Consider the following 17,574-nt stretch of genomic DNA (forward strand, 5'->3'; position numbering starts at 1 on the left):
TAGCTCATCTGTGCTGTTGTCCTGGGTGGGCTGCCAGTAGTAGGCACCCACAACGATATCTACTTTGTTCTGTGTCCCCTTAATCTTCACCTGGAGGCTCATCACCCAAGCAAGGGCTGTGTAGTCTAGTCTCTCCCTTACATCCAGTATGACACACCTGCACCTTGCCTGCCATGCCTCTTTCTCCTGAATGGCCGATAGGCCTCCATCCCAGCACTCCAGTCATGGGACTCATCACACCATGTCTCACTAATACCAGTGACATTATAGCTCAGGGAGTGAACCAAAACTTCTTCCTGTTTGTTCTTCATACTGTGTGTATTGGTACACAAGCATTTTGGATGCATTCCTGAACCCTCAGTGCCCCCTAAAGCACCAAGCACCACTGTAGATGCTCCCATTAGGCTTGCCACCCTCAGGCAGTGTCATGACTTGGCTTAACTTCAGTGTTGCTAGTGGTGTCCCCTCCCACACTGATCCTAGTTTAAAGCTCTCTCAATCAGTGTTGCCAGGTTATGAGCCAATGAATATTTCTTCTATCAAGATGGGAGAATCCTGTTAGGCTCCAGCAGATCTCTCTCAAAGACTCCTCCTTAACTATAAAGGCCAAAACTCTGGTGGAGGCACCGGTCTTAGAGCCAGGCATTGATGACCTGGGCTTGCTTGTTTCTTTCCATGTCTCTTCCTGCTATTGGTAGGATTGAGATAAAAAACTACCCGTGCACTTAAATCTTATAGCCATCTTCCCAGGATCCCGAATTCCCTTTTGATTTTAGGCTTGTTACAATATTGTAGGTACTTCAATGATGAGCGGGCGTGGGTAATAAGCTGAAGGCTGTACTAAGCTCATAAACCTACTGTTGACATTAATTGATCATAGCCCCATGTAGGCAACATGAAGTTCAGTACAGGGTACAACAAGGCAGGGGTAGGAGTCTGGGAGTCTAGAAATTTTCTCTATCACTTCTTGGTTGTGGGGAAACTGAAGGCTCTCTTGCTTTCAGTCTGCTTGTAACACTTGCACATATAATAAGTCTGTGGGTATCATGACTTCAAACGGTCTGCTGCAAACTTTAGAAAGGATTTCACTTGAGGGCCCTATCCTCTCTGAAGATCAGATTTTCATTTTGAGGAAAGATTGTGATGGATCTTTAAACAAAGGTACTTACTAGCTTGTAGGGTTAGGATCAGAGGTCACTAAATAGGAACTAAAGGTCCTAATTTTTACTCCATAAATTTATAAATAGAAATTAGTTTTTCTAGTTAATAGCTGCAGCTGCAAACAGCTTTTGTTGGAAATTGACACTGAATTATCTTCTAACAATTATTTTCTGAGGAATTTGGAGTTTTGTGCCCTCCCCTTTGTAAAATTATCAATTTTATTATCCTCCCAAAGCAGTGCATTTAGTCTGTCAGAGTGCTCTGCAAAAGTGGGAATGTATGGGATTAGCCTCCTAGACCATATGTGGTCTGTACAGGAGAGGTATGGGCTGTGGAACTGTTCAGGTAAAGGGAAGGAGTGAGACTGGATGAGTGAAAAACAGTGGTTCCTAAAAACATTTTTTTAAACACAGGTTTTTATGCCAGCTGCATGTATAAACATTTATGTAAAATACTGTGATTAGATCAATTTTATTTTAAATTTGGAGTTGAGCTGAAGCAATGGATTATTGTTTTTTGTTTAAACTCAGAGAATATTTGAATATTTTTGGTTGCTTAGCTTGCCAGCCATATTTTTAGAAATACTCAGTTGTACTAATGATTATAAAACATCTGTTTTTAACTATGCCCTTTCTAATTCTAGCCTCAACAAGAGAAGACTATTTTCTTTTACTGCTTCCTGATATTGCAAACTGAAATATTACATAATGATGGCAGTCTTTTATTAGTGTCTGTCTGCCTCCAAAAAAGTGGTTGTTTTAATTAAAGCAGTGATGCTGATCTTGGAGCTGGAGGCAAAAAGTTGGCATGGACTATCCCACTTCAGAAAACCACAAGAAAGCATGTGGCAAGATCAATAAATGCTTTTGTATGGCTTATACTTCAGTGTGAATAAATGTACTGTAGGATGAGAGGAAAACCTTTAAAGACATCCTGTTCTTCCCCTTATAGAATCATTTATGTTTGAAAGGACCTGGAGAAATTATCTCATCGAGCTTCTTGCTAAGAACTGGGTCAGCACTGAATTTGAAGTAGATTGCTTAGAGATTTGTCTAGTTGGGTCTTGCAGACTTCCAAGGCGTGAGTTTTCACAGCCTCTCCAAAGAGCCTGCCATGTTGATTGGTTCTTTGCAGCCGTTTTTCCATTATATCCAGTTGGAAACTCCCCCTTTCAGTTCATGATCACTGTCTCTTTTCTCCTGTGTACCTCAATAAAGAGCACAGCTTCTTTGTCTTGATAAATTCCTCTTTAACTACTGGGAGGCTGCTGTTAGGTTCCCCCGAAGCCCTGTTGTTGTCATCCAGGTCAAAACATGCCTCATCCAGTGAGCCTGTCCTAGTGTGCTCCAACCATTGTACTGGCTCTCCATTGACCTCAACTCAGCATATTGAAATTATTTTAGTACTAAGAGCTCCAAAACTGGATGCAGTACTTCAAATGTGACATGTGCTGAATAAAAGGGAGTAATTAGAGAATAGTTTGCTCTACTGGCTATGTGATGGGGGATTAGTCTGTGCAGGGCCCTGCATTTTGTTTTTGTGGAACTTCTAAACATACCTGTAACCTCACTCCTATAAGCCTGTCTAGATCTCTCTGAAATGCAGCCTTGCCCTTGAGTATGTTGATGCCCTCAGTTTAGTATTCTCCATGCATTGGTGGTGGTGCATCCCAGGTCAAACTGGTTCCAAAGTAAATTCTTGGGAAAATTCCCTTGTATTGGATTCCAAGTAGATATGAGCCCACTAACTTTGAGCCTAAGGATCTAGCCAGTTTTTCACCTTAGTTGTGCACATATGTAGACCGTAATGTCCTGCCTTGGAAGCAATGGTACTGTGACAGATCACCAAGGCCTGGCTAAAACTGAAGCAGATACCCACTGTTCTCCTGTAATTAGTAGATATAGTCATAAAAGATGGTAAATCCAATCAGTTCTGGATCCCTTTCTTTTGTCTTTTAGTAAAGCTTGCAAAATGACTTTTCCAAGGAATTAAAGTGAGGTGGACTGGATAGTAGTTCTGATTCTTTCACGCTCTTCTCAAAGATGGGTGCAGTGTTTGTCTTTCTCCAGGCATCTGGGTTCTCTCCTGATCTTCAAAGCCTTTCGGAGTTGACAGAGCAGCCTCCCAGTGACATATGCTACCTATCTTACGTTTGGTCTTATGGTCTTGTATGGGTCAGTTTCTCAAGAGATTCTTGATTCCATCCTCTTCCATTTCATTACCAGTAATTTTTCTTCTTGAGTCCATTTGTGTTGAAGCTGTCCCCAACATCCATCAGAAATGTCTATTTGCTTGTGGTCTTCTGTGTTGCTCTTCCAGCACATGTCAGGGAAGTTAATTTCCTATAAATAAAATCATAATAACAGAAAGTGTATTGGAGACTTTGTTGTGTGAAGGCTTTGTCCACTTTCTTAGCTTGAGCACAAACTTGCACTGCAGAATTCTTCTTACTGGCCAACTCCTTGATCCAAATGATCCAAACCCTCTAGCTCTCATCCTCTTCCCTTCCATTTCCTAAGAGATCGCTGTATTTGATCTGCCCTTTCACAAAAAGGGCAACCCTATTCTTTTGCCCCTCCTGAAGATTGGATGGCTGTTCATTGCAACAGGACAGGTGTATGACCTGTTTCACATGGTTATTTTAAGTATGTCCCAAGTTCCCTTCCACTTCCATTCTGGGGCTTGTGTGGCCAGGAGAGTTTTGGACTTGATCATAGATGTCATTCCTTGTCACATGTGTCATATGTCACTTAAAGAACCTGTAGAAAAGTTCTGTGGAGCCTTTAGTTACCTGTATTACGATACATTTCTCCCCACTGAAAACTGCACAGTAAGTTGTTTGCAAGCAGTTATGTACCGTAGGAATAATCTTTCTGCCAGGAAAAATAAAGTAAATGAATATAATATCTTATAATCTTTGTTTGAGTAATTATGTATGTAAAAGAAAATAAAACAGAGGGAAGTATTTGGAACGTGTGCAGTATAAAACAATTCTACTTTAACATGAGGAAAAAGTAGTAGTACAGCTGCATGTTCTATGAATTGAATTATTGCATCTTCAAGTTATGTGTTCAGTCGCTGAATTTGCAAAATATGCAATACTGGATCTGCAGTTTTTTCATTCAGTTGAACTACAACTAACGCCTGGCATTCATTCTTTAGCGTTAAGAGGGCTGTATACGTTAAAGAGTAGTGAGCTTCACTTTTACTTCTATATAACGTGTTTATTTTTGTTTACACTCGATTACTGTGTTGCTTCCAAAGAAGAAAATGACAGCAAAGTTATACGAATAATTTTTGTAAATGTTCAGACTTTTTAAACAATTTGAAATCCTTTGCACTTGTTTTCTATGTAATTGAAGAAAATCAAGACATTTTAAAAAAAAATCAAATGCAAATGATAAAACTTGTTTTTTGGATGTGTGTTGTTTGAAAACTGAAAGATAACTTTAATGAATAAATGTTTCTTCTCCTTGTATGATTCAGAATTTATCTTTCAAAATAAAGATTGTTCTTTTTGTTTTGGTTATTTAAGGGAAGGTTTCAGGTTTTCGTCTCAAGAAGCTGCTTCAAGTTTTGGTGATGATCGCTTACTGATAGAAAAGTTCATTGATAACCCTCGCCACATAGAAATCCAGGTTTGTACTCTTATTATTACTTAGTTAAAAAGGTTCAAACTGATAAACCAATCGAAGTTCACGAAGTGGACGTTACAAGCAAGAAGGAAGAGAGTGTGGCTGTGTAGAGTGCCTATGTATTGCATTCCAGGTTACTCCTTTAGCAGAGCTCTCTAGGGTACCATCACATCTGTTATGATAAAAACCTTGAGTATAGTATTTCCTTAGATTCCTTAAGCTTGGTATGTATAAACAGGTGAACGAAACATCTCAAAACATAATTGTTGCTCTTCTCTGAGGATGGGATAAGATGCCTTTCTGTTTATGACTCTGTCTTAAAAATCATCCTACTCCAACTTTCCTTCTATGTTTTAACTATAAGTAAAATAGTGTTGGGAAGTTCTTTGGAATAGAGGGTCCTGAACCATCATCAAAACTGAGCTGTTCGTTTTTACCTTGATGTATGTAAAGATGTAGTCTCATTGTTCGCTGTGTGAAAATAGGAGAGACTTGTGGACAGCTGTGTAGCAAAATATTTCAATCTTTGGGCTTGTTTTGCTCAAGTGAACTGACATAGAACTGTTCTGGTGAGTACAGTCAGTATCACAGGCAAGTTTTACTGAGTCCTTTTGTAAGAGTCTCTTCCAAACTTAAAATATTGAAGTAAAACCTGTATCTTGGTTATAGAACAGCATCAAATAAAAAATTGCAGAAATATATCAAACAGTTTTACTAATGTGATTTTTCTGTTTTCCAAAATGATTTCCTTTAGGCCCTCAACTAAGACTAAGAAAACCACAACCCTTCATTTCTTTCTCACCAATGATTAAACCCAGAATTTGTGTGTCCTAAAATAATAGTAAAATATTTATGTTTAGAACTGCAACTTTAAAATAATAGTCTTCATGCTAAGAGATAGGTGGTTGGTTTAATACTAATGATACCAAACATATGTCGTGAAATCAGGTCAAACAACTGCAATATAAGTAGACTTCTCAAAGCATACAGATTAGGAACAAATAATTCAATATAATTTTTCTAATTAAACCATTTAAAAATTGCAGTGACCTTTAGATTTATTTTTTTTTTTAATTTAGAGGTGATTTTCTTGAGCAGCCCTTTTTTTTTTTTCTTATGAAAGACAAGTTCAGTGATTGTGTTGCATTTTATTTTAGAGGAGAAGAGAAATGTGTTTATAAGTAACTAACATATAGTTTAAGAGACTGTAGTGTCCTTCCACCCTTAGTCTAGTACTTGATAGGCTTGATTAAGTGTTAGGGAATATTGTTTCAAACACTAGGCTAAAAAAGGCCTATGTTCTTGTGTTTTCCTGTGTCTTGGACCATTGCTCAAACTGCATGGCTATCATGCACAGTGCAGCCTTCCTGTTTTTATTCTCTACCCTTTCTTTAGCAGGAAGACGATGAACCATACTCAATTAATTGAAAAAAAATGATTGTAGGCATCTGTCCTGAGGGCTGAAGTTTGAACTCTGGATCCTGATTCCAGTGCTTGAGCACAGCAGAGGATGTAGGAGTTCAAGCGCTATTATGCTTAACATTTTTCTTGCAAGTTGTAGGTGGTTTTGTCTGTATTTTGGTTTTGTATCTGATGTCTAATGCTGTCTGTGAACTCAGCAGGATGTGTGTCCCATTTTGGGCATGGTTGTTCAAAATCAGATATATTCTCCCTACCTTCTGGATTATGAAAATTTTTATCTTTTATTGGATCTAGCATTGAGCCAGATCTGCTAATGCAAAACAAGACTTGTTTTTGTTGGACAGATTCTTTAACAAAATTGCAATCTTAAAATTTGGGATGTATTTAATCTTACGTAGGCAACTAAATTGTGTTTTTCAATAGGCTTAAAATAGTCTACCTTGACAAGAAATTCATAAGCAGTATTTCAGTTTCTGCAATAGAAATTTTACTTATTCTTGTCCAAAACATAAACTTGAAGTTGTAGTTTATTTTTTTTACAGTGAGACCTTCATTTTTTTTGACAGTAGCTCAATAACTTGATGAAACAACAAATTTGATAGTGTAGGATGATTTGTGGGAGAGAAATATTCAACATTTTTTTTACTCTGTTAGATACATGCCCACTCAAACTTGATAGACTTCCTTTTTTTTTTTTTTTTTTCCTATTTCAATTTAGAACTTGTCTACGTGCAGGATAACTTACAGCATATGTGAAATGAAGAAACAATCTGTAAAAATGAAATTTAAACCTCAACCTATTCTCTTCTGAAGGCCAAGGGAAGACGTATAGTAAACATTTAGTTTCAGCACTAACCTTCATTGCAAAAGAGCTCAGATCACTAGACATTCCTATACTTTCTTGATAGGACCGATAATTTTTGGATACCTGCATCTTTCTCTTTTTTTTTTTTTTTTTTTTTTTTTTTTTTTTTTTTTTTTAAATACATGGCTCATTGTACCTTAAGGCTCACTGTACCTTCATATTCTGTTTCTCTTGGTCCTTGCAGCCTTGGGTTAAAATTGCAGTATGCTATGTAAAACTCCAGTCAGGCTACCAGCTGCAGTGGAAGAAAAGTCTCTTCAGGAAGATTGAAAATACATTTGGAATTAATTTAGAGACTGAAATAAATTTGGCTTATATTTATTTTTGAGATCAGGCTACAAGGCACTCTTCAAAATGCAGTAGAACTGAAGCAAGTATGTTAATGTGCTCTAAAGTTGTCTTGAATAAAAGTGTTTTAAAGTGTGTGCTTCGGCTTGGGATTCTTTTTGTTGTCTTAAAGTTAACCTTTTGTTCTAATCTAAGTTTAAGACACCTCTTAGGTCCGTGGAAAGAGGTATATACTTCCTCAGAGACAGTCCCACTGCCCTAGAGAATTTGGGATGCTTCATTTTCTGAAAGTGCCCTTTTTTTCTGCATTGTTTAGAGAGAGCTTCAACACTTTCCTACAGACTCTCTGATGACTTAAGTTAGATAAGATTTGATTGTTCCATAATTTCATCAGCTGGGGCCGCATTTTGCATTCTGTCTTGGTTCCTTTAGTTTTAAAAAGACTATTACCTTAAAATTAGCATCGTAATTAAGAACAACCAAATATTTTTTGCCTAGATTAAACAATATAGCTATGCCATTTATAATTAATGCCACATAAATTTTTATTATGAGTGTACAGTAAGTGTTGTTTTCCTTACACAAACACTTTGATGGTACCTTGTAACAATATCATGGTGTATCATTTTAACTTCATGTTCTAATCAGCTTTAGGACATTGGCCTTGATTCATTTTCAAGCTACTAAATATACAAACAATTTGAGACCAGATGCCAAATATTTATTACGTTAGCAGTAACTTTTAAACAGAACTTTTTTTTAACATTCTCATATAGCTCCAAAGGATTGGTGCTTGAAATTGTTAAATAAGGGGTTTCCTGCGTCTAGCTATAAAACAATCACTTTGTAAAACATGAGAAAAGACTAAAACAATTAACAGGAAAAAAGAGTCCAAATAGACTTTATGCTTGAACTGATTTGAAGTCTTGTTCTCCTGAAATATCTGACATAAAGGATTTGAGTTTAAAGAGTACTTGTAATATCTAATTATTACTTGGCTAAATAGCAGACCTACAACTGGAAATTTAGCTGAATCATATAGAAGCAGTTGTGATAAATTATATTTAATTATTTTAGTGTATAGATGTGCATAACATATACTCGTGTTCTAATTGTCCCACAAAGCAGAATATTCTTGTTTAGGAATATTAAGATATTTAGCAAAATGCCTTAGCTGTGACCTGCATTTTTAGTGAGACATATACTTCACCTCAGAGATTGATTTAAGTGTTCTGTAAATGTCTTCTGAAATATAATTGATTTATGGAATAAGTATCTTTTGTTTCAGATAATATAAGCAATGAACCCAAAATGGAGTTAAAAGCCTAACTAACTAGTTGTTACGTATTAGTCTGTTCATAATTATATCTTCATAGTAAATAAACACATCTATCTCTTTTTGGGCCATATTGCCTGTGAATGCAATAATACAAATTTTTAAGATACACGTTGCAGAAATCAAGAAGAATGCAAGAAAAGTCCTGGAAAAAAAAAAAATAAAAAAATAAAAAAAACCCTACAAGATGGCCTGAAAAATATTTTATTATTCCCTTTGGGGAGGGAGAGAAGAAACACAAACTTATTTTTGTTGAAATAATCCAGGATAATATTTTCTAGTTTGCCTGTTTTGTGAAGTTGTATTCTGTGGGAAATTGTAGGCTTTGTAATGAAGCAGAACTGCTCACCAGGAATCGTCCTATTTACAGGACAGTGATTTTCCAGCCACATACCCATAGATGCACTGTTTTAATGATAATAATTAAAAAATTCATCTCCCAAATGAGTTTCTGTATTACTCCGTGGTGTTTAGTTCTTTACTGGGTGATTTAGGACTGACTGGAGTGGGAAGTTGCTTTAGATGCTGTTAGGTTTTCTTTCTCTTTGTGTAGGGGAGCCTCTTACAGAATCTAGCAGTTGGCTGGAGTACTCTGGTGCTGCCTGTTGCTAAACCTTCTGTGGGGCAGGGAAGAGAGTTTTGGGACAAGCTGTAGTTTTGGAAATCCCGTAGTTTTGGAAATCCCTTGGTGTCATTCTTGTAGAGCCCTTTTTAAAGGATCTTTCCTCTAGGAAGTTCCATAAACCTATGGGAGCTCAACAAAACTTGTGAGGAAAAGACAAGTCCGATCCCTCAGAGTGCAGAGCACTCTGGGTCTGATGCTGCACAGCGCACGAATCATCTTCATGAGATCAGCGCCTCATTTCCAGTTGCATCTACCCAGATTATTCACGCATCAGGAAACATTGGTGTCATAGATGCAGGAATTCATCTTGCTTAGTGCCGTGCTCTCTCTGTGGTGCTAAAAGGAATAATAAATAATACAGGGTCTTTGTCACAAATGTAAGCAGATATGGTTGAGTTCACACAGTTTGAGGACGATTGTTTCCATTTTTTTTATCTTGTCTGTTTTCAGTGTAGAACTGCACTGTTAAAGAATGAAGCATGAATATTGGCACAGGTTCCCGCAGATCAGAGCAGGAAGATAGATGGAAGAAAATGGATTATAGGGAAAAATTTATAAGGAAGAAGGGAGCAGGTGTGGTCTGCAAGGAAAGAAATTGTTCCAAGAATAAGTACATAGGGTATAACATCACAAGATCGGAAGAAGTCTACTTGAATCCTCAAATCCAGTCTCCTGCTATTGCAAATAACTGCACTGTACAGAAGAATTCATAAAGTTCCTTTTCTTACTTTTTCTTACAGTTTGAACTTGCAGAATCAGTTCTGCTACACTTAACTTGTGTTTTTCCTAACATGTAATTTAGGTAGTTGGATCTAGATGTTTGTATGTTTAACTCTTTTGTGGTCTGAAGCTGCAGCCAAGAACTGTAGTTGACTCCTGAATTTTGAGAAAATCCTTGGAAATCCTACTACCTTAATTTCCATTGCAAGTTTCTTCCTCGTTAAGCACGGGATGCTCAGCCTACTAAGAAAAACCCTTTAGCTGTTGTTTCTGAAAGCTTTTGTCTGTAACTCATGAGCTAAATTCGACATGCCTGGAGATCTTACTTTCCTTTGTTGACAAGAAATAATGCTTAACAACACACTTCTTGGTATTTCATTATGCAGTACAATTTTAGAGGCTTGAAAATATATTTTTTTTTTTTCTTGTTTCAGTCTTATGATTTCTTTTCCCTTCGGAACTTCTTGGGGGCTTCTCACAAGAAGAGAGTGTTCTTTTCCATATACAGACTGTAGAGAGGCATTAAAATAATTCTGTTTAGAATTTGAAGTAGCATTTAACTAATATTTCATATATAATTGATTTTCTATACTAGCATTTTTTCCCCAATTTTAATTTCTAGATTGGAAAAAAATAAAATTAGAGTAATTGAATACTATATAATAGCAGTATAACGTCAAAAGGTGATTTGTATGCATATGTTGGTTAATAGCAGCATGTCATTGTTTCAGGTGTTGGCAGATAAACATGGCAATGCCTTGTGGTTGAATGAAAGAGAGTGCTCTATTCAAAGAAGAAACCAGAAAGTTGTGGAGGAAGCACCAAGGTATGTATACCGCACTCCATACAGCTTCATAGTTACTGAAAACATTTTCAGAAAGCTCCTGATTTTATTATACAATTACAAGTCAAGTTATTCTTTTTAAAAAATGCCAAGAAAATAAATGGTATGTTTTAGTATATTACAGTCATTTGAATGTAATGCATCTTTAATGTACTTTAGAGAGTGGTTTGACCTTGCTTCATTAAGTCATTCTGTAAGAAGAAAAATGGTTTATTAGAAATACTTTCTTTCATGATCTTGTATAAAATAGAAGTGGATCTTACCAATCAAATATGTGGAGTATATGAGATGGCTTGCTTATTACATCTGAGATAGTTTTCTTTTACATTGCAAGTGCCGGGTCCTGCACCTGGGACGGGGAAACCCTGGCTGCATGTACAGACTGGGCGATGAGACGCTGGAGAGCAGCCTGGAAGAGAGGGATCTGGGGGTCGTGGTAGACAGCAAGTTGAATATGAGCCAGCAGTGTGCCCTGGCAGCCAGGAGGGCCAACCGTGTCCTGGGGTGCATCAAGCACGGCATCGCTAGTAGGTCAAGGGAGGTGATTATCCCGCTCTACTCTGCGCTGGTGCGGCCTCACCTCGAGTACTGTGTGCAGTTCTGGGCACCACAGTATAAAAAGGACATGAAACTGTTGGAAAGTGTCCAGAGGAGGGCTACGAAGATGGTGAAAGGCCTGGAGGGGAAGACGTACGAGGAACGGCTGAGGTCACTGGGCCTGTTCAGCCTGGAGAAGAGGAGGCTGAGGGGAGACCTCATCACAGTCTACAACTTCCTCGTAAGGGGGTGTCGAGAGGCAGGAGACCTTTTCTCCATTAACACTAGTGACAGGACCCGCGGGAACGGGGTTAAGCTGAGGCAGGGGAAATTTCGGCTGGACATCAGGAGGGGGTTCTTCACAGAGAGGGTGGTTGCACACTGGAACAGGCTCCCCAGGGAAGTGGTCACTGCACCGAGCCTGGCTGAATTTAAGAAGAGATTGGACTGTGCACTTAGTCACATGGTCTGAACTTTTGGGTAGACCTGTGCGGTGTCAAGAGTTGGACTTGATGATCCTTAAGGGTCCCTTCCAACTCAGGATATTCTATGATTCTATGATTCTATAACTTTTGGATTTAAGAGTCAAATAAAAAATGAAATATCTTTAGGAATGGTTAACTGGACGTTTGACTGTTATAGTAATTTTTAGATGGCCTGATAATGCAGTTTATTTCTATTTTGAATTGAATATTAAGTTCTAAATACTCTGCACCACTTTTAGTGCCTCTCATGGGAGTGAGCTATGGGTGTAGGTGTCCAGTAATGCTTAAACAGCTCCTGTTGCTTCCTGTAGTGCTTGTGGATTTCTCAGAAGCATTATGCCTAGGAATCAGACTGTGTTTTTGTTTGGGCAATGTGTAGGCTTCATGTCACAATGTCATACCTGTGTGTATATATGTATAACCAAGCACTTGAGAGGAGAGTCTTTTGCTGCCCCAGTACCTATAGGCTGCTGCCTGCCTCTACTGCCTGCTCATACTCCATGCCTGTGGCGAATTAAAAGGAGTGATACGTCTTTGTCACCAGCCAACTGTGATTAGAGTGTTTCTTTCATCAGAAATATCAGCCTTTTAACTTACTTGGGCTTCTCTGTTGGAGTTGCCAGTAAGTTTTTTCATCCCTTCCTGTAACTCTACAAAAGAGCGGGGGCAAGCCTATAGCTTCCAAAAGTTGGCCTGAAAATTCTTCTTTCTCATTGCTGCTGAATGTTTTAGACTTTGCCAGACCCTTATTGAAAGCCTTATCTGACTTATAGCTGCTTGCAGTTGTCTGCAGAATCCATTTATTTACAAACAGTTCCAAGAGCATTGCAGGTAAGCAAGGCAGTAACTTCTGTCAGACGCTGTAGAGACCCTAAAGCCTTCAGTTAAATGTTCCAAATAATGACACAACTTTTCTTGTACAACTGGGTGGAGGAAGTATGCTGTCCTCACTAGTTTGTTTATTTTTTTTCCCCTCCTATTTTGTATGTTAGCTGCTATTAAGAACATGGAGCTAAGTCGAAGCCTTTTTTTTTTTTTTTTTTTTTTTTTTTTCCCCTGCATGATGCTGAGGAGATGGGAATGTTGTGGGCTAAGATGTTTATTTTTATTTTGTATGATGTAGGGCTTTTGACTCTGGCCTCTTCTCAGACCTCTTTTGATTCTCTTCCTGCCTATGGTGCCTTTTTCTGAAGTGCCTAGCTGATTTTGACAGACAGATTGTTGGGGTCCGTTTAGCTTTGAAAATAATCTTTATGATTTTGCTAAACAAAGCTAAGTCTGCAGCTGTTGAACTTGCCCTAATGGGGTCATCTCATGTTCGAATCTGAGGTTTCCATAGGGAAGTTGTCTTGTTTTAAAAAACAAAATGACAACAAAATACTCATCTGTTGAGGAGAGAAAGCTCTTTAGTTTGCAACGTGATGAACTTACTGTATTCAAGGGATTCATGGTGGGTCAATCCCTTGTTCTCAGATGGGAGACCAACAAGCCTTGCTCTTTCTCTTTTACCGTAGTCAGTTGTCCTACTTTGTTCCGGAAAGCATGGACAGTAAGAACATCACTGTTTTTTTATTTAGTGCTGGTTGTAGGCTTCTCAGCACTTTTTGGGAGCTGGGCAAAACTTCTGGTGCCTTGCAACAGTTTTGTCTTAGCCTTTAGCTTCAAACATTTTGGGAAGAGGCTGTTGACTTATCATGTCACCACACAGGTTGAAATTTAAACAGATGAGCAACATTTAATTGTTGTTGTTCCTTAGTTCAGTTTTTGTTCCTGCTCTGCCCAAACTCTCTCTGTTCATTTTCAGAGAGAGATGCTACAAGGCAGCGTACTTTGGCAAGACAGAAAAAGACAACAGCCTAGCATTTTGTCTGGTAGAGCAATTAAGGGAGTCTTCACCATGTGGAGAAACAATGCTCATAAAGCTTATGAGAAAATCCACTGATCCCTTATAATCAATCTAAAATAAATTGATCAACAGAATGTAAATGTTCAAGAATCTTAGTTGACTTCCTGTTGTATAACTGGAGCTCAAAGGATCGTTCTTAACCTTCCCTTTGATTAGAGCAGGTGTCCTTTCTGTTTCAGGGCCTGATAAGCTTTTTATCTTTTGCCTCACTGCTTGGGTGAAGGAATGCCCAGCTATTCAGAAGCACGTGGCTATTTGTTTCTTTGATGTCCAAAGTTAGATTTTAACAATTTTTTCTATTCTTGCGTTCAGATTGGCTATTCACTCAGCTATCATTCCTTGAATATGTCAATGACTTTCCTCCAAAGTATCTTGAATGGCGTTATGGAGAAGTGCCATGTGAAGGCTCTTCCACTCGCTGTGATCATCTAGCACTGTGCTTTGCTGTGGTAGTCAAAGAGATCAAACGTTTGATCCCCCATGGACTGCTATTTAAGTATCATATCTCAAAGTGTTTAACATTGGGACACTTAGACACTGGATGTAACCTTCTCTCTACGTTTTCAGGACTTTACTGTTCAAGTAATGGTGGAGCAGCACCCTGCCATTGTGTTCTCTACAGTCGTGTTAAGATCTGCATTATAATTCATGAGCAAATTCTCAAAATTTGCTAGCTGCCTGCTTATTCTCCTTGGTTGTCTCTACTTCTCTTTGGAGATTTGAGGTGATGCCACATCCTTTGGTTTGAATCTTAGCAGACAAGACCTTCAGAATGAAGTTATTGTGACACGCTCTCAACTGTTTCCCAAAATTTCCCTGAGTTTTATCTCAGGCAGGAAATAATTTTCTTAGTATGTTTTTTTTTTTCTTCCTAGCCATATACGTTCAGAGTTGTGGTTGACTTAGCTATCATAGACATTAATTTTGCACTGTCTTTTTAAATTGAAGGATGCTCTTTCAATTTCAGTTCAAAGGACAGAAATGTTTTTTTATTTTATTTTTTCTGCCTGTGACAGAAAGATCTAAGAGACAGATTTCAAAAGGGAGGTTATTTTACCAGTAAGTGACTGCACTGGAATGCAAGTAAAACAGTTAAACTCTTCTTGTGACCTTTTTGGCATGCACCATTGTTAGCTTCTCTGAGGAATGTTTCTGTCCCTGGAAGGTGCACAGACAGCAACTTCTTTCACTTTATGTAAGCACTAAGCTTTCTCCATGAAGCCAAGTTACTTCAGGATCATATTCCAGATTAACTGCCAAGGTGCTATGAGAAGTCACCAACAAGTCGAATGAGTGTACATAGACAAGAACTTAGTGAAAAAGTATGTCATTGCTCTATACTGTATATACAAGTTCTCCTTAGAGTTGTGCTCCATGCATATGTGCCAGAACCACATTTCCTGTCACTCTGTCCAGAAAGCCTTGAAGGATTCTGGGCCAAGGGAAGCTGTGAGCCTGTTCTGTTTGTGTCTCTGTACGTGATTCATAGGCTAGCACAATTTAGGTGTGGGGGTAAAGCTGTTTTTCAAACATGCCTGTAGTGTGGTAGTATGCACAGATATCTCAAGGAATGGTTACTGTAGATAAGTAATTAGTTGGACATGCTGCTTGTTTAAAGTATTTCCTAAGAGCAGGTAAGCTGACCTTGAAATATAGAAAATGCAGATACTGTTATCTCCCAGCATAGTCATATCTTCAGAAGAAGTGTAAAGCGAATTTTCATTGTTTGTATTGGGTGTATTTTTTTTGTCTAAGCTGAGCAGTAAATTTCCACCAACAATGCAATTGTACTTTTCAAAATACTTGGCTTTATCTGAGTGAAGGTGATGAAGGTATTTTGAGAAACATCTGGTGAACTAGAGGTGGAGAGGTAGCATTTTGTCCATGTGGTCACCTCTCTGGATGTAGAAACAATAGAACAAAACAACTGGATTGTCTTTGATCAACTTTACAATCACTTGAAGAAGGTCTTGTGAGTGAAATGTCAGGTCTGATCTTATTTGTTCTTTTTGGTGCTTTTATCCTGTGAATCCTTTTTATTTTGCAGCCTTCATGCTGCCATTGGAGCTATTTGGTGGGAAGAATAACAGTGTATGTGTGAGGAAAAGAGTTGAAGTCAGGTTGAAAATGCTTCTTTTTCAAGGGATGTCTAATTAGACTGGAGAAAGTTTATTTCATTTGTATAAGGTGAGTGGTTAAAGAATGGAGAAACAATGTATATGAAAGGTAAAGCAGCAGAGGGGAATAGGAAAACTTCAGTTAATTAACCTACCTGATTGCAGGGATATTCCAGTCATTTTAGAGCATAAAGCTTAACCACATGGCAGAGATCAAGTTCAGCAGTGTGACAGCTCTCTATTCCATTCTTTGGCTACAGCAGGAGGTGAACAGAGAGATCTCAGACATACATTTAACAAACATAGGGAGACACCACTGTAATAAAAGGGAGTAACTGTCTTTCATCCATATGAGAAGTAATAATGGTTATTCTAGAAATAGAATATGAAGGCAATATTGAAAAGGTTCTGTTCTTCATAAGCCACTCATTGACCTTTCATGATCAAAACCCTGAATTGAATTATAAGTTAATGTCTTTGTGTAATGTTATCTCCTTATTGAATCAAAATAAGAAATATTATGAAACTCTTTTATGTTACCAGCACCTATTTTTGATAGGTATGACGGTTTTGCCCTTTTTTTCCCCTTCTGATCTAGCGTAGGATCTGCTGATAGCATTCCTGTGATCTGTCTTGACTTCCTTTTCCTGTTGACCCAGTTGTTGCCAAGTAGGAATTTTTTTTCTAAAATTCTGAAACTGCCTGTCTTACTGTCCAACTAAATCCACCCCTGTGACACTGGCTGGACTTGGGGTGCAAAGTAGCACTTTTCCAATAAAGAAAAGGTTTCCATTGTCTTATCAATTTACCTAGGTATCTCCTTGCTTTTTGTGTCACGTCAGACACAGTTTGTTGTGGCAGAAGTCTCTATCTCTTCCGTGACTTTCCAGTCTTAGTGAAAAACCTCAGAGGACGTACTAAAAGACAAGTACCCAGCAACAGCTTCTGTTTGAGTGCAGTCCTGGGCCCCAGGTAGAGTTTTGTGGATATTGATGGAGCTGCTTCAGATACGTGGAGGCTTCCAATTGGTCCTTTCCAAAATTGGGACCCACTTTTGAAGACACCTCAATCATAGAATATCCAAATTGGAAGGGACCTACAAGGATTGTTGAGTCCAACTTCTGGGTCCCCAAAGGACCACCCTGGAAAAAAAACCTCAGACCCTATGTCTGAGAGCATTGTCCATATGCTTCTTCAACTCCAGCAGGCTCAGTGTTGTGACCACTGCCCTGGGGAGCTTGTTCCAGTGACTGACCACCCTCTGGGTGGAGAAACCTTTTCCTGATACCCAGTCTGAACCTCTTGTATTGCAGCTTCAAGCTGTTCCCTTGGGTCCTATTGCTGGTCACCAGAGAGCAGAGATCAGTGCCTGCTTCTCTGCTCCCCCTTGTGAGGAAGTTGTAGACTGCGATGAGTTCTGCCCTCAGTCTCCTGACTTCTGTCTTCTCCAGGAACAAGCCAAGTGACTTCAGCTGCTCCTCATACATCTTCCTCTACAGACTCTTTACTATCTTTGTAGCCTTCCTTTGGACACTCTCTAATTGTTTCATGTCTTTCTTTATATTGTGGCTTGCAAAACTGCACATAGTACTCAAGGTGAGGATGCACCAGCGCAGAGTAGAGTGGGACAATT

General features: G+C 38.5%; 1 protein-coding gene across 1 annotated transcript in view; it reads left to right on the forward strand.

The window, feature by feature from the left end:
* PCCA (propionyl-CoA carboxylase subunit alpha) overlaps positions 1-17,574 on the forward strand; it is a 282,975-nt gene that overhangs the window by 91,881 nt on the left and 173,520 nt on the right. The window contains exons 10-11 of the mRNA XM_084306585.1: positions 4,697-4,799; positions 10,784-10,878. Of these exons, the coding sequence (XP_084162711.1) occupies positions 4,697-4,799; positions 10,784-10,878 (198 nt within the window). The remainder of the gene's footprint in view (positions 1-4,696; positions 4,800-10,783; positions 10,879-17,574) is intronic.

This window comes from Netta rufina, assembly GCF_964035555.1.
Source record: "Netta rufina genome assembly, chromosome: 1".
NCBI lineage: Eukaryota > Metazoa > Chordata > Aves > Anseriformes > Anatidae > Netta > Netta rufina.